The sequence below is a fragment of the Acipenser ruthenus genome, chromosome 3, assembly GCF_902713425.1.
Source record: "Acipenser ruthenus chromosome 3, fAciRut3.2 maternal haplotype, whole genome shotgun sequence".
Lineage (NCBI taxonomy): Eukaryota > Metazoa > Chordata > Actinopteri > Acipenseriformes > Acipenseridae > Acipenser > Acipenser ruthenus.
The window spans coordinates 101,858,887-101,884,213 of NC_081191.1; the positions used below are offsets into that span (position 1 = coordinate 101,858,887).

Below are 25,327 nucleotides of genomic sequence, written 5' to 3' on the forward strand. Positions count from 1 at the left end.
CTTTCAACTTTGTCTGTCAGTTGTCTGGTAACTACTGTCATTGGCGAAGTTGGACAAGTTAAATTTGTCTGGAGGATTGTACCTGGACCCCCAGAGGAAGGGAATTAAAAAGCCTCCTCATAACTCACCAAATACAGCTTGTTCTCGCCCGGGATCAATAAGCTACTAACAACCAAACGAGCAAGATGTGCTGAATGGCCTCCTCTCGTTTGTAAACTTTCTTATGTTCTTAAAAGATCATATTGACAGTGAAACAACTTTTTGAAATTAGGCCATTTCAGGATTTTCAATAATTAGGCCAAGCCTACCTGTACAGGACCGATCAGCTTTTCATATACAGTGAAGGTTGGCAGAGTGCACTCATTAAATGTTCTGTGGTGGCATCATTCTAAATATGAGAATTCAGGGGTCCAGTGGTTTCTACTGTGCCACTGTGAGAGGCTGCCTGGCCTCTTTCCGGACATGCCTGCTTCCAGTCAATACACGCCAGGAGAAATATAAATATTTACAGAAGCCTAAGGCAGTGCCAGGCCTGAGCCACAGCCCAGCTATGTGATATTAGCTGAGTGGGACTGCAGTTATTGCCATTAGGCGGTAGTAGGAAAGAGAACACTAAGACGACAGTGGAAGACATACATTCCTACTATTGTTAGAATCTAATTTATGAGAGCTTATGAACTGGAATTATACTGAAGCCTGATTGGTCAGTACAAAAAGCAGCTTAATCTATTTATTCAAAGGGGAACACAACCAGTCTGCTGTCACAGGTCTCAAACTGAATGATCTCTGGGAAAGCCAAAGTATCTCTGAGTTATACATTAATGGCAATGTGTGTCAAAAACATCATTGGGTTATTGACTTGTAATACTACCCCCTTCAGTGTCTTGACTGCATTAAACAGCAGAAGAGCAATAGTGAATGCTAAGATCGATCTGTGATATAAAGGATACTCATGGTCATACATAGGAAAACGTTTTAGACCAGAATATTGCTCTAGCATTGCAGAGTGAAAACAATGTTTGGTCAATACACTCAATGATAGCATTAGTAAAACATCATCAATTAAAGTAGCAAGACCACAGCCGTGAAATCAGAAGGTGATGTAGACCTAGTCAGAGCAACGAACATTTCAAACACCTCAAATTTTATGATTAAGTCACAGGACATCTCTTGAAAGACGGCATCATAAACCGTGTCAGTCAAATGTCAGTTATTTGAATACAGTCTCTGATTCTTATTGAAATGTGAAAATAGCAAAGCTGAGCTCGTCTGAGATCTAGAAACGTGAACACTCCCTAGCAACCTCACCTTGTGCTTGGTCCACTGAGGGGGTGTGGTAATGTGGGGGCATGTTGATTGGTTCCCAAAAGCCTAACAGAAAAGGTATAGGAGTCAATCCTATCATCTTTCAAAGGAAACTCCCATCCTATCCATCAGCTGAATTATTTGATAAAATGTTTCAGATACAGCTACCTGTGAATTAGATTGACTGTCAGACAAGGATTCGGCATAGAAATTAAGTGATAAAAAAAAATTGTTTGCACAAAGGGAGGCAGCATAGAGAGATGTGCGGGGACAAGAAAAGCAGGTCCTGAGTTAATATCACACGCTGCTGAATCCAGCAGACTGCCGAGTTAGGCCACACTGAAGTGTCAGTGTCTTTGTGCCTCCTATCAAAACGTGTATCTATTAGCTGCAGTTCTCCAGAGAGAGACAATGACCCACAGTAACAGAGCTCCTCCAGCCAAAGCCCCAGAACATGTAGGTGGTTACGGCTCAGTGAGTACCATAACTAAAATGAATACACAGAGCCTTCAGTGAAAAGATCACACTAGATTTCAAATAAGGCACAGGATCTCTCCTGCAGCAGAGCACCCTACTATAGCATGCTGTGGTTGGTGGTTTTTTACATCAACAAAAGTTGACAACAGACTTCATCGTTTATATTAAGTTAGTGTACTGATTGTTTCTCATGTACTGAAGACACTAGCTGGACTGTTTCTTCCTTCAATTAGATCACCCTGTACTGCAGCTCGCCACTGAATGAAGTATATAGAAACAAGCTGAAATTCAGTGTCTCTCATTATCCTGTAAACCAAACACTGCCAGGTTTAACTGCATCCAGTGTTATCAAAGTGTGCATGCAGTTCTAACACTTATGAGACTGGAACGACTTACAAATGAACAGAGCTCAAACCAGGGAACCAAAAGTTGTTTATCTTAACTAAATAATAATTTGAAAAAAACATATTTAAAACAAGAAACTGAATAACCTTAAATGCTAAGAATCACGTTGCGTCAGCTGAGACTATTTATTCTGTACGCTTTGTATTGTTGTTAACCACTGGCACCTAGTGTAAATATTTTGAATAATTGCTCACAACCCTCTCTAGTCACAACAGCACTTCAGAAGCAAAAACAGTAACCTCTCCACAGACATACAGCTATTTTTATAGACTGGACATAACATTTACATAGTGTACTACAGGGGCTTAGCCACACTAGGTCATTTGCAATAAACAAGCTTGCAATAAAAGCTTATTTGCTTTTAAGCTGTGCTAGAGCTTAACGTCTTGGGCTCAGTGAGCTGTTAACCCGAGACACATTTGTACCTTCACCCCTTTACACACTCCTCACATCCCATCCGTGGCCTCATTATCTCTTACTGTTACAGTTATGAGCTATAATCAGAACAAATACTTGTGTGCTCGGCTGCTGCGTTCAACTTAATGAGCAACTGTAGGGTTGTAAAAAGGTTAGTAAAAATGCAAATGTATTTATGAAGGGTAACATTATTTCCTAAGAATACGTTATAAATATTCAATTAATTTTGTCTTTAATTTGGACTATTTTAGCTTTTGTGTAGGTTTTTTTTTTTTGTAAACCAAATCAATTTTAACTTTAATAAATAGTAATTTAATAAATAATTCACTTTAATAAATAGCAACATCTGTTTTTACAATCTTTTTAACATAAAGGCCCCTTGGATAAATACCACAGGATTAGTGTGTCAATTATATTTAGATCTAAGCCTGTCTTGCTCTGTATTTTGAAGGCGGTGTGTGGCCCAGCGGTTAAAGAAAAGGACTTGTAACCAGGAGGTCCCGGTTCAAATCCCACCTCCGCCACTGACTCATTGTGTGACCCTGAGCAAGTCACTTAACCTCCTTGTGCTCCGTCTTTCGGGTGAGACGTAATTGTAAGTGACTCTGCAGCTGATGCACAGTTCACACACCCTAGTCTCTGTAAGTCACCTTGGATAAAGGAGTCTGCTAAATAAACAAATAATAATAATCTACAGCACAGAAAACTTTGGCATTGTACCAGGTACCTATAGCTCTTATTGGAGAAATATACATCCTGTAAGAAAATTGGTGTTAAGGCCTTGGCTATCAGCTGAATTAGCGTGCAGAGTGAAATCACGGAACAAATGTTTCAGCTCCTGACTTTATCTGCGTTCTGAAACTTTTTAAATGACTATATTTTAACTTCACATAACATGAATATCTATTTATGTTGTAGCCTTTACACTACTATTACATAAATAAAAAAGGTTACATTCCTGACATTTACAAGGAAAGCTTTTAATGATGAGTAATAATTAAATAATAACATACGCAGCAAAAGTCACTGTATCTAATCTAATCTGGCTGCTGCTTTGGCACTGATTCATTGTGGTAGACCAGCATAAGTAATCTGCCACTGGTTAGTGAATCGGACAGCGAATGCTGACAGCTAAACTGAACAGTGCAAGATTCCTGCAATGACTAAACATGCACAGTCAATGCTTTCTAAAGAGCATTTGAATCCTAGCACTCAGGTTTAATTAAATTACTAATTACCTTACTACCATCTTTCTGGTACTCAGACCTCAAAAGAATGGAGAGACAGATAAGTAGGGCTGTATTTTTTTGACGGTACAAAATGGCTTATTTCACGCCATTTCAAATTTTTATGTCCACCTTTTAAAGACCATCAGTGAAAACAAAATAAAAACATAAATAAATGTAAAAATAATAACAGACAAGTGAAGTAATCTCTTCCTTTACTGGAGAGAACACTCTCTAGCAGAAATATTTCCGATCATTGAAGCGGCTGGCATCTTTTTCGTTGGAAACATTTTAAAGAAATGGTGCAGCTCTATGCAGTGTGTGTTCAATCATTTACCGGAAGCAAACTAAACTGGCTGCCAGGTTCCTAAATGCAGTGTGCGTCAATAAGGCAAATGTTTGTTGTATTTATTTTAAGTATTTATTTTAAGTGATAAAACATATGTATACTTATACTATTCTTTCAGAAATGGGAATTTTCACAGTGTGCTACATATTACACAGCAACCACAAATTTCACAGAAATCGTGAAATCCATCATAACTGTGAAAAACAAATAGTCTTACAGATAAGCGGAACTTGGCTGTAACTTCCCGATGTGGATATTTAACTTCCCGATGCGGAAACCACTTTATAAATGTACAACTCTGCCAACCCAAGAAGCAGCATTGTTTTGATGTACCGAGATACAATTTGTAAAGTCAAGGCCTGAAAGCCATTTCTTAGAGAACTGTTATGGCAGCTGTGCTTGAGGTCAGCAATATCACGTACCATCTGTGCACCCTTCCCAACATCACTAAAATACATTCTCAAAGCAAGCCCTCACATGGCCATACACTATAAAAGGAAATGTGTGTACCAGCAGAAAACATGACATGGATTTGGATACTTGTTGGCAAAAATGACATTAATGTTACAATTAAAATTTTTTCGTTTTGATATTTAAACAGAAAAAAAAAGAAACTGCGGTGAGATCAATCTGAACTATTTCTCATTTGCTGCAGTCTTCCAGGCTATTGTGCTAAAATAAAAATTAAGAGTTAAATAAGCATTGCTGTGGTTCAATTAACCCCTTTGTGTTAAATCTGTTTTTCATTACTCTCTGCTAATGAAATATGTACAGTATGCTTAATATTGCTACTCTTTGTAAATCTTAGGATAAATGTTTTCTCAATAATAAGATTGCTATGGGCATTCTCAGCTCATATTTACTGTACACGTTTGGCACTGATGTGTGAAAAAAAAGCCAAAACCTCTAACCTAAAAAAAGTAAATTAGAAGAACCCAGAATACAGTCAAATAACAATAAAAAAATAAATAAACTAAAAGTCATGATGAACACTGTCTGCCTCAGCACTCTTACACACTGCTGTACTCAAACTGATTACAATCTACTGTGTCACAAATGAAAGTCATTTTAAAAAGCTGAAGGACTAGTGAAAGTAGTTCTGGTGGTCTAAGTCAAGTTCTTAGCAGATAATTGTTCACAGAAACACAGAACATCATAAATGACAGTGCACACCTTGTTGACAAACACTTATTCCTCGATGAAGTTAGTACTTCCAGGCCATGGTGGAAACTGGCTGGATAGTGTATGTAGAACTTCACCCTGTGGCTTTTACAGGGACACAGGATTTCAATCTTTGTGATTGCTAATATCTTTTTCAAGTACATAAGTTAACTTTTTATTCATAACAGAGAGTGGAGCACAATATCACTCTGAACATGGCAGTACTCTTTTTAAAGTCAATACTCACTCTTTATGGAATCTCCCTCTTGAAAAGTAGTCCATGTATTCCAATGGAACTATCAACTGTGTCCCTTGTGTTTCACTAAGATCACCCTCCTAGGGTCCTTGTGTACATTCGCACCACCAAGCATTCTCGGGTCAAGCGCTCATGTAAAAAGAGCCACGCCGAGCACTCGGAGCAGAGAAGACATTCACACACTGATTTGGTTTATTGGCTGCTCTCTGTGATTGTTACTACTAAGAACTGAGAGTTGTTCTGATCCCACTGCTTGTTCATTAAGGTTTGGACTAAGTGCTGCTCGAAGTCTGAAATCCTGACTCAGAGCATTGCAATTTCGCTCAGATGATTACCCCTTTTTTAAAAACATTAACAGGAGTGCAGCGCTCCAAATAAGAGCACACCCGAGCGCTCCGAGAACTACGAGTGAATAAACAGAGTCTATTTTTTTGGCATCTATGACACAGTCGGATCCTATACCTTTGCTTTTTCCAGCTGTGCCTGGGCTTGCCGCTGTGCTTCTCTCCGTACAGCGTCCCTGTCTTCCTCAAGAGAAACATCAGAATCAGATGGACGGCTGGTGTAGGAGTCCGCCGAACCCTGCATGGAACAAACAAAATAGAGATGAATAAATAAAACGCTGGTTAAACCCCTGGAACTCACACACTGGGCTGTCAGACGAAAGGAAACTAGGTTTGATATTCACACGCACTATTATGGTTCAGCAAACAAACAAGTAATAGCCCTGTTTTCATAGAATTACCCGAGAATATATCCTATGTAAACCGTATGCATTAAACGACACGCCACTTGTTATCTTGTTTCCCAGTTTTTTGGGTTTTTTTTGTAAGAGATTTTAAGGAAAATGACAGTCTTTCGTGTACTCCAAAAGAACACATTATCAGAATAATTATTCTGTGGGAAATTACACATCATTTTATTCTGATAATCTGACTTCTGAATGTGGAAGCAATTTATATCATCATTAACAAACAATGCTGCTTATAACAGACAATGATTTCTCTCAAATGGTTTCAACCTGCTTCATCCCTAAAATGATTTGCAACCACCTACTTCATATAAGCACCTGTCACTAGGCTCAGCAATCACAATGCTTGAATTAACGCACAATTACAATAGGAAAAAGACAAACAAAAACAACAACAAAAAGAAAAACACTTGCTGTGATCTTTTTTCTCAGCCAGCAACACAAACCTCTCTCCAGCCTTTCTGAATTCAGCTAGAACAGAAATAGGAGAATAGCATCACTACTATTCCTCTGCCACAAGCAGACAAGCCACTGAATAGTAGAAAACCCACAGAGCTTACACAGATGTCAGAATTCTTCAAACGTCCTCCTTTGGCTCGTTTCAGAAGCCTGATCCAGGTGGCCTTCATTAGCCAGACAGCTCAGTTACTGTCCGCAGCCGCTGCACCCGGCACTGATCATCACTAAACATGTGCACATTGAGCACTGCATAATCACTGCCACTACCTCTCCTGCCTTCCGATCCATGCTCTGCAGCAAACTCCTCGCTTCTCCACTCTGCTCTTTCTCATTCCTCACTGTGCGCTCCACAGGAACAAGGCTCTTTGCATTGTGATGCAAACTGAACCTCTCCCTGCTCACAGCCTGCGTGTGGAACCAGGCTCTCGATTCAGGATCTCTAGCTCCTAGAACTGCTGTACTGTATGAACTGTGTAAGTGTCTGGTTTTGTTGGTCTGAGTGCTTTCAGCTGCGCAGCATCAGATATGCCAGCAGCGCATGTTTCTCAGAGGGTCTCTCTGAATCCCATGCGCTTATTTATTGAGTGATATTTGCAAGTTCAAAGATCATGCAGTGTATCCAGGGATTTGGGCACAGACTTGTTGACATCGGCAGACATGCTCATTGGGCAGCCTCTTTACGCAGATGCTTGCATCACACTGTCTATGTCAGTTTGTCCCAAGAGTAAACAATTTGAAAATAGCCAAGTTCCTTTTCATCTTAGGAACAGCTAGGATCTTGCTGGAATTCGATGCTGGGCTTTTCTGTCACTGAACATTTTTTTCCCCAGGCAAAAAAAAAAAAAAAAAAAGACTACTAGCTGGGTGGTAAAATCAAAATTGTTTTTCATTTGAATTTTTTACTGAAATATGCTGTTAACACATTATAATTGGATGAATCTGTCAGATACAAGAAAAGGAATATATTTAATGTTGTGAATTAACATATTGCTTTTTATGTTTTTTGTGCATAACTACAAGGGGAATTGGAAATAACACAATACCTGTTACTTGCGTTTAAAACTACGGATGTACTTACATTTATGTGCAAGTAAGAAAACACCTGATCATACACTAGGGTTAAAAAATAAGACGCATTAAAGATACTTGGCTGAGATTCTTAGTTTTCCTTCTTCCTGCTACACTATGTAATACCTAAACTTTAAAAGAATACACCTGCATGTCCAAAAATTATAATACAACTATGGAATAACACTGAAAATAACATTTTTCTTACTGAGCCCTGATAAATAACTACACACTAAACCACTGTACATCATGTATATATTATATCAACTAATTACAATTATGAATTTGTAGTAATTATCACATTCATCAGCATATTTGTGTTGTTAATAAGCACACTATATTTGTGCAACTTCAAAATGATTTAATTGCAACTGCATTCATAGTCCTTGAAAATAACTCAATTAAAGCATTACTGTATTATTAAAGTGATGCATAACGTTATTGGTGTCATAAAACCCAAGAGCAATTCATCACTATGAATTAACTGTTTTATTATTCATTACAGATTAAACATTCAACTTCCCTCGCAGTTGCATGACTAGGTTTTTACTAAATCTAACCCAAATAAAGAAGCTACAACATGTTATGTTAAGAACAAACTGTCATCTTTTTCTTGGTGAGGCAAATCTGAGCTAGTATACCTTACCATGTGTTGGCTAGTTTCAATAATCCCCAAATGACACTACAATCAGCACTGTGGCAACTATAACTATCTGGTAAAGATGGACAGATGGTAATGCACTGGTATTACTAGCTCTTAAAGTACACAAGTAATCAATTACTGAAATCAGTCGATCACAAATCCAAACAAACAATCAACACACTCTTTCATACAGTAGTTATTGGGAATAACCTTGGTTGGAAGCTGTTATCTTCCATCTTACAACATAATAAATGTTTTTTTTTTGTTTTTTTTTGCTGTTCAAACAGGAATGGGTTCTGGGAATTAAAGTTTTCACTCTCATTCACCAGCTAAAATGATTATGGCTATTAGAGTTGATGCCTCATTAAAGCAGGTTAGTAACGGTAATGATTATAGAGGATTGTGACTCTTTTACAAATGAGAATATTGTGGAATGATTGTTCATGTCATTACTGCAGTGACAGCAAGCGTTTTGCTAGTGGACTCACTTATTTCTCAGGAATAGGGGTCTAGGTGGCTGTGGCAAAGTGGCTGCTGAGTGAGAACAGGTGCAGAGTTGCTGCAGTGCAGAAATAATCACAACCAGAAAACTGTAATCCGTTTTTGAAAAGGGGTCTCTTATTTTTAATCCCGGTCTGGCAACCAAACAATAAACCTCCAGCAATACACACCGATGTGTAAAGCACAGAGGTAACAATAACAATGGGTTGCAGCCCAAATAATAAACACACGTTATCTGCCCCACAGTAATACTGAACACGGTCACCAGTCCGGGTGCGTGCAGTAGTGCTCGTGGTGGGTGATAACAATTTATAAAGTGCTTGTGGTGTTGTTGTTCCGGGTAGTGCTGGCCCAAGGCCACAACTCCGGATACATGTTAGCCGTCTAGTGATTCACAAAGACAATTACTAATAACGACAAACAAAAAACACTCACAAATACTTTTACTACTTTCTGGGTTTCTCCCGGTCCTTCCAGTTTCGATCACTCAAACCAAGTGAAGGAGCAGATTGCGATTCTCTATCCCCTTTTATGCTATCACGCATGACCCCTTGGTAAACGAGTGCAGCTGTCTCTACAATCTGCAGCTGCTACATTGTTTCCCTTCTGGGTCAATACGTTCTTCTCACCTTCTTCCAGACTAACTGATTTCCCGACCCTGGGAAAAAACTGTCAGGCCAGCCCGTCCAAAGAACTCTACTTTCGCTGCTTAGCGCCCTCACAGGCCGGGAGGGAGATTTACAACCAAGATTCATTATATTTCTGTCACAGTGGCACAGTGGGTTAATGCTCTAGCCTTTTTAACTCTAGAATCTGTGGTTCAGAGCTGGTTCAGGCCAAGTGGCATTCAGTGGATAGGAGTTCACTTCACTAAATTATCACAATGCATTTGGAGATGCAGGTCCTAGATGCCTAAAAGCTACAAAATACAATAAACACAAAATATTACTTATCATGTACTTCTGGCAGCAGCAGCCACCCTTTCCATATAGTGCACACAGTAGCATCACCCAAGCTTCATCTTCAGACATTAACTCTTTATAAACAGCTTTGACAAAGAAGATGCCTCCACATCAGCACCTGTCAGGTACTGTGTTTCTAATGCATTTTAAAAATTGTGTCCACAAACAAGGAAACTCAGGCTGCCTTGAAAGCAGTGACAGCTGATAAAACTCAGCCAAGCATCAGGAAGATGAAAGCAAAGACCAACGACGTATTCTCTCACTGCAGCGCTACACTGGAAAGGGCTCCCTTTATGGAGCTATTGGTTCTAGTCAGATATTGGTTCTTTTAATTATTTTTTTTCTCCTTCTAATTCCCAAACCTTTCAAAAAATGTACTAATTACATAATTAAGGTAAGCGTTTTGTAAATGGTGGTGTGCTCATCACCAATCTTTGTAAAAGGTGCCTAGGACTGCTGGAAAAGGAGAGGAGGAGAATGACCTGCTATATGGAGCTCAGTTGGTGATGGGGGTGGGAATCAGGATATTTGTTGCCTCTTTGTCAGTCCCCCACTAATGTGTCACTGGATAAGATACTATCTTGAGCTTGGCTACCCCTCTAATGAACGAGCCACACAACATTCTAAATTGTGATATGTTGAACAGTTGTGTACCTGCTAAGACTTTTGTTGTTGACCAAATGACTCCCAGTCAAGCCCTGGATAAAGGATTGCGGTGAAACTGTCATGCTGCCTGACCAAAGCTGTTTTGCTGGGGTGGCTCCACAAGGGCCATAATGCATTTCATTCAGAAACACTGCTTTCAAGCAATACACTAAATGCTGTGCTTCCATTCACAAATCAGCTGCTGCAAGGCCGTTTTATTAACAAAGAGTTTAATACTGGCATTTCTAAAATCCAGTTTCAAGAACAAAACTGAATTGTGTCTTTAACTTACGACTCAAAATGAGAAGCCCAAGTTCTGGCCTAGAGCAGTGGTGCACAACTCAGTCCTGGAGGGCCGGTGTCCCTGCAGGTTTTTATTCCAGCTGCACCTAAAGTACTTTATTGGACCTTATTAGAAGCTTAATTGGTCCAATTAACTAATTTAGGGTATGGTTAAGGGTATGGCTAAATCTGTTAAGATTTAGTTTCACTATACAACGTCTTATGCTTATATTCAAAAAAATATAATTTGCATACAAATCATTGGCATTGATTACGTAAACAATGTATTGTTTTATCACCAGTCTTCTGCTTTAAATATAGTAACGAAAAAATAAAGTATAAGGTGACATTTTATGTGTGGTTACTTGGGATTTTGAAAACAGTTGTTAAAATGGATGCAAAACTAAAAATGTCTAATCCTACTGCAGCTCAAAGAAAAAAAAAACAAAAAAACTTGCAATTATCACCAAGAGGCAGTGTGGTCCAGTGGTTAAAGAAACGGTTCTGTAACCAGGGGGTCCCCGGTTCAAATCCCAGCTCAGCCACTGACTCATTGTGTGACCCTGAGCTAATCACTTAACCTCCTTGTGCTCCATCTTTCAGGTGAGATGATGTTGTAAGTGACTCTGCAGCTGATGCATAGTTCACACACCCTAGTCTCGTATCTTGTAAAGCACTTTGTGATGGTGGTCCACTATGAAAGGCGCTATATAAAGATTATTATTATAATATTATCATCTTTTTTTTTTTTTTTAATTTAGTCGTCGCCAATTATTTTACCCCGATTTTCACCCCAATTTAGCATGCCCAATTATTATCTGTATCCCCGGCTCACCGCTCACAACCCCCGCGCCGACTCGGGAAACGGAGGCTGGAACACGCGTCCTCCGAAACGTGCGCCTGCCAAGCCGTCATTTTTCGCACTGCAGATCCACAGCAATGCCACCAGACCTATAGTGCCGGAGGACAACACAGATCTGGCAGCTCCGCTGCAGAGCCACAGGCGCCCTATCGGCCACAGGGGTCGCTGGTGCGCGGTGAGCCGTGGACTCCCACACAGTCCATCAATCCCTACAGTCTTTCTTACATTGGTGACAAGGATGATCCGTGTCCTCATGTGTTATTTGTTGTGAAGTACTGTAAAAACTTGTATCCGCAATTCTGTAAGTTGTGTGTTGTTTACAGTGCTATTGTTTTTTAATTGATGGGGGTATATTTTACATAGCGACTGCAGTCTATTATTGGAATGCATTAAAATGCTGTCAGCGGAGGCATATATGCAATCAGATGAATAAAGTACATTTACTTTTAGTACGTTAGCCATTGAGTGGGGGTGGGGGGGTGGTAATAACTATTTTGTGATTTGTGCCTCACCTGTCAAAAAAGTCACGAGACGCCACTGAAATGCAATAAACATTAACGAACACAGGGTCAATAAAAAGGTTTAATAAACAATCGGGTAACACGCACAAAGCTAACAGTCTCTGCGTGTCTGACTCAGTAATTAAAAAAAATAAAAAAACAGCAGACTCTCTCCCACAGCTCCAAAACTCACAGTCTTCACCCAGCCCCTCCCTCTGCCAGACTTACATTTCACTCTGTCGTGCGCATTCCCCCAATCACAGGCATGCATTCCCGTCCCATCACCCATTATCTCAATGCACCCACACAGTCCATGAATCCCCACAGGGGCTCTCCCACACAGTCCATGAATCCCTACAGGGGCTCTCCCACACAGTCCATCATATCTGTGTTTGCTTTTATATAGTACTAGGCAATCAACCATAAAGGTGTCTGTGTGGTGATTTAGAAATACCATTGACACCCTTAGGCGTCTCTAATAATGAAATGTTGTCCTCACTTCAACGACTCCACTTCGTGTTTATATGATTTGCACGTGGATGAAACCCTAACCCTCACTTTTGCCAATGTTTCTGGAGCAAATTAGGTTTTATGGGTGTGATTCACCAAATACTTTGGTAGCAGATATTTAAGGTTGCAAATATTTATGGCTTTACAGTATATAAAAGCAGCAACTCCCAGTTTACAAGTCTGTTTTAGTCATGATAGGCAAAACAGCACACCTGACAGACTTTAGGGCAGGCACTAGGCACTCAAAGCACTGCACAAACTACTGCTGTTTTCACCTATATTTTACTGGCAGTGTTATGGCGGGTGTTCCTGTATATTTCAGCTATCTGTGAAAACTAGGATATACTGTACTCGCAATCTCAAAAATGCTCCGATAAACAACAGTGGAGCAGGACCTGTATTTATTGTAGCTGATTTGGGGTGCTTGGATACATGAGACTGCTGTTGACTGATGGAGTCTGTTGTATAGATAAACTAAACTAACATACTAGATATTTACAGAAACCCCCCAAAACATATTACTTTATTCTATTAGAACTTCACAAATGGTGTTGTTTTTATAAGCTTGTGTGGTTATTTTAAAGTTAGTCCATAAACTCTTTGTTATCTGCACAACAAAGTTTGTAAACCACTTCCTGTTTTTCTCTTTCCCATTCTTTCTCTTTCCCATTCCCATACACTGTAGTCTTTCCAGAAAATGTTAAACATGCTTTTTCTTACACATGTCATCCAAATGCTTTCAAAGAGTTTTTCTGCGTCTCTATTATGGTTTAAGCTCCGGTTCAGTAGAGTGCTATTAGCTCTGCTTGGGTTTGTCGTTGTCTGGTCTGTGCCTATGACGGCTGGAAAGTCCATATTACAAAAAATGATAAAAGGTAGTGACCTGATCCAGGGCCACAAGCTACATTATTATTCATCAACAACTGTTATTGTACAATGTTGTTTGAATAAAAAAAAGCACTGCAGTAGTATGTAATAATTAAAACCAGATGTAAAAAAAAAAAATACTGTATGAGGTTTTAGTTAAACACCACAGCTGTTTTCTTAACCCATTTTACTTTTTGAGTCTTCATGAATTACAGTACCTACACTAATACTCCAACTGCTATGTTATATTATTCTTCCACACACGTTTAGGGTGGTTCAAAGGTCACTAAACTGGACCCCCGTGCAGAATATTCCGGAGAAAGAGCATGCTCCAGAGAGTACTAGAATTTGCCACAGTAGACCATGGTGGGAATAGGACAGTAAGGATTTCTTGTCATAGCACATTTGTTTGTGGTATGACCACAAACAACTCTGAACAGCACCCCCATTGAAACTGTCAACCACCCCATCCTCTCCACTATTATTGGTACTTGACACATGCCATTATTCTATGGTTCACACAGATACACAAACTAGACGGGGGAGGGGGGGGGGGGGGGGGGGTGTCAAAAGGTTGTAAATGACAACTCCAGTGTTAATCAACAAATTGGTATGTAGCATTGTGTGGCAAGGTACCCGTCCCTTTTATTATTTATGTATTACGATTTGTGTTATATTATAATTATTATAAGTGTTTATGTGCGGACAGATGAAAGCCGTCCGACATTATTATTTATTATTTGAGACCGGCGAAAAAAGCCGGTCTAGTTAAATGTTAAACACCTCATTAGAGGAGGGTTGTAAGGAGATGCTCCGGCACTCAGCTTTTTATTAAATATAAAAATAAAAGATTTAAACAAAACACTTTCAAAAACAAAAAAACACGTGGGCCAAAAGAACAAACAAATAATAATTTGAATAACCAAACAAGTATCACGCTGGTGCAAACCAGCATGAATAGCAATTGTTTTAAGCTTTCTATGTTTTTAATTACCTCCTTTCTCTCGACTACCGTTCTCCACTCTGAACACACTTCCCCGTGCAGCCAAAGCTGCAGGTTCTTATAGTGGTGACCGAGGGATTAACTAGCTATTAATGATCTTGTTAACCCCTCGGTCACATTCTGTACGGGTTTAATAAGGATGTGTGACTGTCAGCCAATTCAATAATTACTAGCCGACAGTCACACATTCTCACAAGGTATTTCGAAAATCAAATAGAAAACAATAACCTGGTCAGAAGGCATCTTGCTCGTCCTGCCACACAATAATAAAATACAAATACTGTCAAAATCATAATAATACTGTGACCGGGTCTTCCTCGTGTCACGCGTGTGGGTAGCCGCTGTTCAAGCATACAGAGAGACAGACGTGGTGTTGTTGAAAACGCCGGCACAGGCGCGCAGGTTTTATTCACAAACAAACACAAAACGAAAGTAAAATAAAGGTGGTCATGTGACGTTACCAGCGATGGTAACGCACAGAGGACCAGTACATCAAGCTGTACAAAAGTGCAAAATAAACCACAATACCACAAACTATAAATCAAAGGTGCCGTGAAAACGGCAGGCCTTGCAGCAGCCCTGAGCCATCTCCCGCGGATGTTTTTAACCTGACGGACACTCGATCAAGACCCGCCCACCTGCTGATTGAGGTCCAGCCCAGCCAATCACCTGCTGCCCTTCCCCTCAACCAAGCCTAGCAGGCAGCAAGTCTCAATCGAGCGTCCGTCTGTAAACAAAAATTCAATGAAACAAATCAGCTCCCAAAATGACACAAAATAAACCCATTTCCCATACAAATTATATCAACACTAAACACACACATGCAGGGCAATCGCCCTGCTACAAATACAAATAAAACAAACAGAATAGCGCACAAATAACCATCAGGGTGAGGCTCCCCGCCACAGACTATTTCATTTGTTTGTTTGGGAATTTAAAAGGAAATACGTGTTAATTGTCATAATTTATTAGGAGTTAATTTGCACTTGGAAAAAGAAGGTTTTAATTAGCTTAAGGCTATATAACTCACCTTGAAACAGATATGTGACAGACAGTGGCTGTGACGCCAATGATACAGAGAGAGTGTTAATTTCTTAGATAATTCAATGTTTGTAGTTATGAAAATATTTAAGCCTTTTCTATACTTGTGGTTATGAATGAGATTTATTCACTTGTTTTAATCATTTGTAACCTTACAGAATTTTTGATATACTGTTATTTGCACCCAGTTTATTGTTACAGAAATTATCAATGCAACTGTAGCCTCTCTGAACTCTATATACATTATATGACAACTGACCTGTACTGTAGATTTTATTTGAATTCTACAAATACAAACCTAAGAGTAAATAATGAAATCTTGGTATAGAAAACGGCATACTAGATATCACAATAAAGTTTCCTTACAGGCAACAGATCATTGACGTGGATTTTGCCTAAATGTATTTGTAATGTTGTTACGCTTTATGTACACTTTCACCAAGGTATTATTTTTTTTTTAACCAAAAAAAGATTGCAACATGTGCACATTAAATGAGTTGTACATAGTAAGCGTTGTCAGAATACCCCCCCGAATGAGGATAAATGACTAGTGGGGTTTACATTTTTTTTAATCCGTGTTGTCTGATTTCTACCCACACGCCAGATAATCGTGAATCAGCATTTTATATGTGGTGTTCTAAATAAATGTACATTCTGCATGACACAATGCACAATTTTAAATGAAGTTCACAAATTATACACAACATAGATATTCCCATTATTTTTTTATTTCCATGTGGCTGCTGCTCGCTGGTGGGAGAGCCGCCTCCCTGTACGCTAGGAGTTTCCATAACAGCGAATTATGCTTCCATTCATTGTTCTTGATCTCGTTAACATGCATTTTGATTAACAGGTTCCCCTTATCTAGTCGTTGAGACAAGAAGTGATGTACGAGACCTGCGACAATTAAGCTTTAACGAGAAATGTGTTCATTAACGACCTCATCGACCCAATTTCAAAGCATTAATGGATTGATTTTATTAACAAATTTAGTTGGAAAATCACTTGCTACTAAAACTGTCGTTACTATACGGCGAGTTTGATACAATAACAGTTTTTTGAAAACCCCCGAAGTGTTTTATATAACGGTATTCACAGTGACTGTAACTAACAAAACACCCCCATGAATTACCATGCAATACTGAATAACTAATTAATAACATGTCATTAAGTCCTGGGATCAGCCTCGTTGCCCTTCACTGTACCTTCTCGAGGGCAATGATGTCCTTTTTGTAGTGAGGTGACCAAAACTGGGATCTACATCTGGTACTATGTAAGTTAAAGAAATCTTTGTTTGCAGGCCAAGCTTTTCAGATGGTCTTGCACTGTTATGGTCATTTCACCTGGACTTTGAAATTATTATTATTATTATTATTAGTTTATTTAGCAGATGCCTTTATCCAAGGCGACTTACAGAGACTAGGGTGTGTGAACTATGCATTAGATGCAGAGTCACTTACAATTACGTCTCACCCGAAAGACGGAGCACAAGGAGGTTAAGTGACTTGCTCAGGAACACACAATGAGTCAGTGGCAGGGGTGGGATTTGAACCGGGGACCTCCTGGTTACAAGCCCTTTTCTTTAACCACTGGACCAGGCATGCTGGGGTGACATGACCCAGGAAATGCTAGAATATCACTTCCTGGGTCATGTCGGGAACTATTACAGCAAACTGAGAACTGTCTTATACCTAATGTAGTCTGAGATGTCATGTTTTATACTGCGATATCACAGAGTTTGTTTCTTTCAGAATGTGTTAATTAGGACTTATACAGTCTGTCACTTTCCTGAGCCTGGATAATTTGGATGTCAAGATGATATTAAGCTACCAAAAAAGTGTTTATACAGCTTAAATGATACCAAAAAGAGATCCCTGCTGCACAACAATTGCACAATACTGTAGAGTTCATTCTGGTAAACAGTGTCATTCCTGCTGAGGTGCACTTTTACAGAAGAGGGATGGCTATGAAAACCAAATCAGCAATTTGAATTCAAACCAAGTGTTGCACTTCAGTTTAACCCCATTAACACCTTCTCTACTAAAATACAAATTTTCAAGATGTACATCCAGAATTCACACTCTGTACAGCACTCATTCAAGATGTACATACAGTATGTACATTGTACAGCACTCAAGATTTTTCTGGTTGATAATTAAACTACTATAGTGTATGTATTTAAGGCCCTTTTAGAAACGATGTTGTGGTAACAGATAATAACAGTGCAATATGTACAACATCAATTAATCTGTATTCTGTTTGTAGATGCAATTTTTCACAAGAAGCATTTTATTTTTTTAAAGAGAATATTACTGGCCTGGCTTTACTCTTGCATGTGAGGACTGTGCTAAATAAGTCTCATGTGTTTTAAACAGATTTCAACTATAGAGGAACAAAATGCTACTGTTGTTTAAATCAGTGCTTTATAAGTTTACTGAAAGAAATACACTGAAGATGCACATGTAATGTTATAACTTTCATTTTCATAGCCTTTTAAAAGCTCTGTTTTGATCAACTGAAATCGACCCCAGTGACTAATTGCACTATATATATGTTACTGTGGAATCATATTAATTGGGAACTGGATGCTTATTACTGGGCTACACTGTCACTTTATGCCATGATTGATTAATGAATTAATTAATTAATTCATGATTAATGTTATCTCACACAGCAAATGTAATAACACTAAACGCCTAAGCTGTTTAATGAACCATTAAACCAATGATGGATGGGGAGGGACAGTGTTTACAGCCATTTATCAGGTCTAAGCACTGCAGGGATACAGTAAAATTAGATAATAAAAAAATAAATACTATGCATACCTACATATATTCATACACACATTGGTGTCTATTAATACTTCAAAACTGAATTTGGACTGCCTCCATTTTATAATAAAATTACCTGAAATGCTATTTTCATTTTCATTAATAAACAATGAGACCCTGTACTTTTTAGGCCAGTATAATGGCTTAGCCGTGGAAATGAAAAGTCTCTGTAATAAATACACAACCCAATATTTATTTGAACTCAATTAAAAAATCATGTGCGTAAATATAATTTCATTCAGTCAGCAACTCTGTCTCTTTGCTATTAGTAAACTGTACACTGTAAACCCAGATTAAATTGTTGTTCTGGGAGGGGCATACTTTAAGCTACTGTTTTATTGCTTGCTAGAATACAGCAGTTCAAAGAAAGCATGTGTCATTAAACTACAGTACAGTGGGCTAACAAAAGCCTAACAAGGTACACGTGAATCACGACTCTCACACACATGGAATGCAAAGAGCTCCCTGTCATACACTTTAATGTTATTCTCATCTTTGTTTTTCTATTCCATTGGCAGTTCGGGGAGGAGACACCAACCACGTTCTTCGGGAAGTTTCTTAGTGGTCTTCATATTTTAAACATCATGCCTTTTCACTGGAAAAATGTAACATACTTTGCATTTGGTTTAACTAAGACCACCCCAAACTAATTTCTCGTATGACTGGATGTGACCTCCTATTTCCATAATTGTGTGTTTAATAATACTGAATAACTAATTAATAGGGCCTTACGTTTTGGTACATTTTTTAGTCTCAGATGTCACAACGCTTGGTCCAAAGGCAGGTCGAACTTTATTATACAAGCAAGTCCTCTAAGGCTCTTAACACCTTTCGATTGCTGCAGTGAAAAACAGCAAATACAGTGTGGAGATATATGGAGGGAGATAACTGTCAAAAATATTCGTATGCGGAAAAATAATTTGCAGGTGCAAATCAAAAATACGAGTACAACGCAAAAAAAATTACGAGTACAAATCAGAAAATTACGAGTACAACTCAAAAAGTTACGAGTACAAATAAAAAATATAAGTACGACTCAAGAAAAGCTACGGGTACAAATCACAAAGTTACGACTACGACTCAAAAAGTTACGAGTACAACTCACAAAAGTACGAGTTGGCTAGAGCGTGAAATCACTGTCAAAAATATGTCACGGAGGTCACAGGACAGGCTGTTGATTGGGGGAACAATCAATGAGTATTTAACAGCGCCAACAGATAAACGGAAAAAAATGGATCTTTGCTGAGACTGAGACGGTCCATCTGTTGGGCGACTTTGTGCCATATTCCCGCTATGAAAATTCCACCTACACATTTCACCAACATGCAGGCACTCCTTCCCTTTTATCAGCAATGCAAGGTGCTGGATGCATGTGCTGTTAAATACTCATCGATTGTTCCCCCAATCAACAGCCTGTCCTGTGACCTCCGTGACATATTTTTGACAGCGATTTCATGCTCAAGCCAACTCGTACTTTTGTGAGTTGTACTCGTAACTTTTTGAGTCGTAGTCGTAACTTTGTGTTTTGTACCCGTAGATTTTCTTGAGTCGTACTCATATTTTTGATTTGTACTCATAATTTTCTGATTTGTACTAGTAATTTTATTTTTTTGTTGTACTCGTATTTTTGAGTTGTACTCGTATTTTAATTTGCACCTGTAATTACAAGTACAAATTCTTTTTACGCATACGAATATTTTTGACAGTGATCTCCCTCCATAGAAATGCATAGGATATAATACATTCTGGTGAAGGCTGATGACATTTCAAATCAATAAAGAATGTATCAATCCATTAAAACAGCAATTTGTACAGTACATTAATGAAGATAAGCTACATACAGGAAGCAGGTATCACCAGTTTACATCTGGGAGCCATTTGGCATTCAGACAACAGTGAAACACGAGTCAGACATGTTTAAAAAAAAAGAATGGAGGGGGTTATCAATCCTTTCAAATGTTAGTTTAAAGATGTTGGTGAATAATGCAATATTTTATTAGTATGGTAAAGTAAGCGCCTGAAATGTATCTACCCTGCTTGAAAATAAGATCTGTATCACTTGTAAACTAGATAGAAAATAAGTTACACTGACTGATTGTCTGCATGCCAGCACACTTGTAGCACCTTTTTTCTTCTTTAAAGCAGCTTATCAAACTTACCACATCAGACTCCTCACTGTCGCAGAGGTACATGTCTTACTGTATAAAATAACTATCCACCATGGCCACCACTCTTAGAGAAAGGCTTATTATGTATAAAAAACAAAGTTTATCCTTCCAGCTTTCCGTCTTCCCAGCTGGAGGACAGGGCTGTCTCTTTCCCACGCTTGGAAATCTCCTTCAGTGTACTGCTGAAGCTTTCAGGCTCCCTCCCCCTCAACCAGCAATTTAGAAAAATTAAACTCTGGGAAGCAGAGCAGGCCTGAAAATTCCAGAATGTAGTAAAAGCAGCTGCAGCAGTTTTACTGTACAATTCTAAAACTAGAAAGAGACTACAGCGAATGAAGAGGAGCAGAGGCTTTCATTCACAGTTCAATGCTTACAAAGATGGAGATCCCATGACGCTTAGTTGGTAGAACAAAGCAAAAGAGCAGAATATGAGCTCCTAAATAAGCTTAATGGGCCCTATTTTCAGCAAGAGCAAAAAAAAAGGCATACAACTAGCAAGAAACAACTCCTTACAGTTCAGATTTCTTTCTTGGTATGGTTGTTTTCATAATGAAATATGCCTTTGGCTTTGTAGGTGTTTCTAAAAAAAAGGTCCATTGAGTTGTAATACTGTATTTATACAGCATTATGCAACATTTACATTTATTTTGTTGCTCTATTTTTAGAAAAGGGACGTCATCTTTGACCGTGAGCAAATGCTTAATGAAACTACCCCTTAATTTAAAAGCTGATGTAATTATTAGATCACAACATTTCACAATAATTGTTAGTGTTTCATGATTGACTGTGTTGTATAATTCATACAGTAATATTAAACCATTGTCCATTGCAAAGAAGTAAATCACAATGCTAGTAGAGAGAGAAAGGTTGATTAATAAACACACTGCTAAGGCAGTTTCAGCCCTGCATTCAGTCTGCTGTGTACTGCTTCCTCATCTGTGACGTCACCACACACGCCACTCAAGGCATCCTTGTGACACTGACCCATACATTATTCCATTTAAAATACACTCCCTAATATCTACTTTTCTCTGGACACTGTAGGCTATACAATAGAACATATATTGTTTACATTTTTGTATTTAGACTGAATTCAATAAAATATGAAATTATACTGTGGTATACACTCCCTGGCATCTATATAGGCTATATTTCACCATGGAAAATATGTTGTTTACATTTTCGTATCCATAGTTCCATTAAGTAATAATACATGAATGTGATGCCATGTTCCATGTAAACCAACTCATCTGAAGCATAAATAGACCATGCACTGCCCATCAGAAACGTAAATAGAACCCCATCCCAGACTATGCTGTTTTTTATCACTGTCTGACATCTCTTTGCTTTCAAATACCTGAAAGGAGTTATCTATACGCAATGGACTAAAACTCCATTCATGGCTTTACAGACGCTGATACTATCAACTCATTTTAACTTCAAGACGTACCAGAATAGAATATGCAACTGCACTAGCTAATACAAAGACACATTGACATAAAACTTGCTACACCACAAATGTTGCTTGCATTTTGGGAAGTATAATACAGTCAGTGCCTGTCTATTCTAATTGAGTAGACTATACTGAGAATCCAGTATGTACTATACAGTACTTCTGAAAGATCACATAGTGTATCTAATAATACTAGCTAACACAAAGATGCATTGACATAAAACTTGGTACACCACCAATGTTGCTTGGGTTTGGGAAGGATAATGTGCTCCTAACAGTTTAAATGTGTACTGAAAGTACTAGCTGCCTGGGTGAGTGTTTAAAGTCTCCATGGACACACATCTAGCATCTTGACTTAGCCTATCTATAACAGCAAAGGCACCTCCCAGGCTTTAAATCCCTAAACCTATTTTGACAAAAGTTGTTTTCAGACAATACTCTGCTTTTGCATTTTCTTATTTCCTACCAGTGATGAACACACATTGGTTCCTGTGTTGGAATATCACTGCATGACCTAAAAGAATAGCCTACAGTACCTGCATTGTGCAATAGACAATAGTTTATGCTGGACCAACAAATGCTTTTACAAAACTACAGACTAATCACGTAAAAGTGTTTGAAATATATTTTCTCCTTACACTAATGCTAACAAAATGGATTATAAAACCTTGGTTAGAACTCCATTCAGGGACTTCTCCTTGAAGGGATGTCTTCATTTGTCTCCAAATGGCACTAAAACACAGAATTCCCTGAAGCAAACACCCAACTACAGTGTCAAGGCACATGCAAGTAAGTTATATATCTCATGATTTGAGATCATGATTTGAGATCATACAGCTCAAATGAACCTTCCAGTCAGACTCTAATGCCATGTTTCCATATTAAGTTCTTGCAGACCTGCTTTATCTTCTGCAAGATGGCTTAAGTGCTTATTTTGTATGTACAGTATGTGGTTGATTAAAATATGTCTACAGTTCGAATCAACTGTAATCCTTTACATTCCTCTCTGCACACAGATGCACTGACATTGATTTTCACAAAGCAATTCAGTAATACAGTACCGTCAGTGCCTGTCTATTCTAACTGAGTATACTGGATTGAGAATCCAGTATATATGTACTGTACAGTACTTTTGAAAGGTTAAGTCACATATCTAAAAATACTTAAAATCAATTGTTAAAATAGACAAGCTTATAATTAGCCGTCACTTATATTTGGTGGGTGGTTCATTTTACCCATGGGAAATAATTACATCTTGTTGACAGACAATTAACCGATGTTGGATTTGAGTAAACTGCCATAATTCTAGTAACATAACAAAAAGATAGGCTGGTTAGTATGTAAATTAAGGACATTCTGCTTTGACAAGAGCAGATATTGAAAGCGCAAAAAGGGTCTAAAATTGCTTAAATTATTTGGTTATTAACGCAAAATAATCCTATAAATGCTACTTAACCTTTTAATTGTCTTTAACGAGCGTTCCAGATAAGATGCGTACGTGCCGTTTATACACATTAAAAATCTGAAATATGAATAGCAATTTTGCTGCACAGCTGTTCTGCCTCCCCTAAAAATTCCACTGACAACTACATCTCCCAGAATACAATCTCTTCAGCTACTAGGAAACTGTACGCAACAAATAAAAACAACCATCAAACATCATCCAACCTCTGGCTTGCCCTGTTGTCTTTGCAGCCAATGAGAGTAAGAAAAGAACATTTCAAAGTTACACAGGACGAAGCGTAAACACCACAGTCCAGCTACAAATCCAACTGGAACCACTGTCAGAGGCAACCACTAAAAAAATTATTGAAGTTTTAACATGTTCACTGAGTTTAAGAATTTAATGTTAAAATATAAGTAACGTAATTAATTTGCAGTCAGGGTGATAAAGAACCTTGTAGAAAACACGCGTGGTTGTACAGTAGTTCAAAGTAACATTGCAGTTAAATTGGAAGGCTCTTTTTTGATGCCTACCCCATTACCATTAAAGATTGGACAGTTTTTAATGGTAATGATTGTACAGTCGGAACTGTACTGCCTCAAAAACAGGGGGTGTAACTGTGTGTAACCTACAAAAAAGTCTGAGCTATTAAAGAAAATACACTGCTGTGAACATATTTTAACAGTAGTCTGCTGTATGACTAACCCTTAAACACATTTTAGAAATCATCTGATTATTGTTATTTCTTTTTTTATCAGGATTTTACAGTTGCCCTATTGGTATACACAATCTAAAATCACACTCAAGCTACATAGACTCAGCAGCATCGAGTTATCCAAACCCAACCGAGTTTCGCATGTACACTCTGCACATTTGTTTCTGGAATCAAAAGAAAATTATTGATTCCTTGTGCATGTAGTACTGTAATTGCTTTTTTCCCTTTTGAAACTAGCAACGCAGTGAAAATCTCTATGTTAATATTTGTATGCAGTTTTAAAACTATTAAACAAAAAAGATTTGAAAACAATGTTTAAACAATTTTATAAAAAAAATGAGTTTAATGACCTGCAGTTTACACTAGCAAATTTGAACATACTAATATAAAAATAAATAAAGGCTATGCCCTCTTTCTCTGTCTAAGAGAATACAAAATGCTACCAAAGAGCTGTACTAGCTTCTCAATTTTTTATGAAAAATAAACAAATATGTTAGTGGTATTGCTTTTATGCCCAGGGGCATCTTTTAATAATGGAATGATTTTGGGAACAAAGGAAGCAGTCATCTGTTTGTTTAGGCAACCGGTTAGCAATTAAAAAATTGAACACTGAAGAATTGTCTTCTGTTTGCTTTTTGCAGAGTAAGATCTGTCAGTGTGTTGTTCTGTAAGCACGCCATAGCTTATTAGAGTGTGCAAATGAAATGCCACATGATTAGTTAACTGTACTGCATATGTCACTGAGCTGTAAAATAAGGAAACAGTGACTGCTTAAATCTTCTTCACAGAAGGCTGACGTGAGGGACGTGATTTCCATTACACGAGAGTAGATGTTAAAACTTCATGCTGATTTGAACTCGGCTCTCGCCAAGATAAGCACCAACTAAGACGTAGCTTTACAGTAAACTAATGTGATCCATATGTGCCTCAATCCATTTGCGTTTCCTTCCATATGATGATGTAGATATCCTTCTGTCTGGTGTTAATGGCTGAAGTGTAATGCTGGCTCCAGGGATCAACCACAGT

The 25,327-nt window shown here is 38.3% G+C and overlaps 1 protein-coding gene across 10 annotated transcripts in view; it reads right to left on the reverse strand.

Moving 5' to 3' along the window:
* Positions 1-25,327, reverse strand: part of LOC117394663 (voltage-dependent L-type calcium channel subunit beta-2-like) — a 122,323-nt gene that overhangs the window by 23,461 nt on the left and 73,535 nt on the right. For 6 of the 10 annotated variants that reach the window (XM_059019996.1, XM_059019990.1, XM_059020014.1 and 3 more), the window contains one exon: positions 6,059-6,178. In XM_059019996.1, the coding sequence (XP_058875979.1) occupies positions 6,059-6,178 (120 nt within the window). Of the gene's footprint in view, positions 1-6,058; positions 6,179-6,907; positions 7,311-20,680; positions 20,834-25,327 lie in introns of those variants that run through there. The other 4 variants (XM_059020010.1, XM_059020007.1, XM_059020027.1 and 1 more) reach the window with 3 other exon arrangements.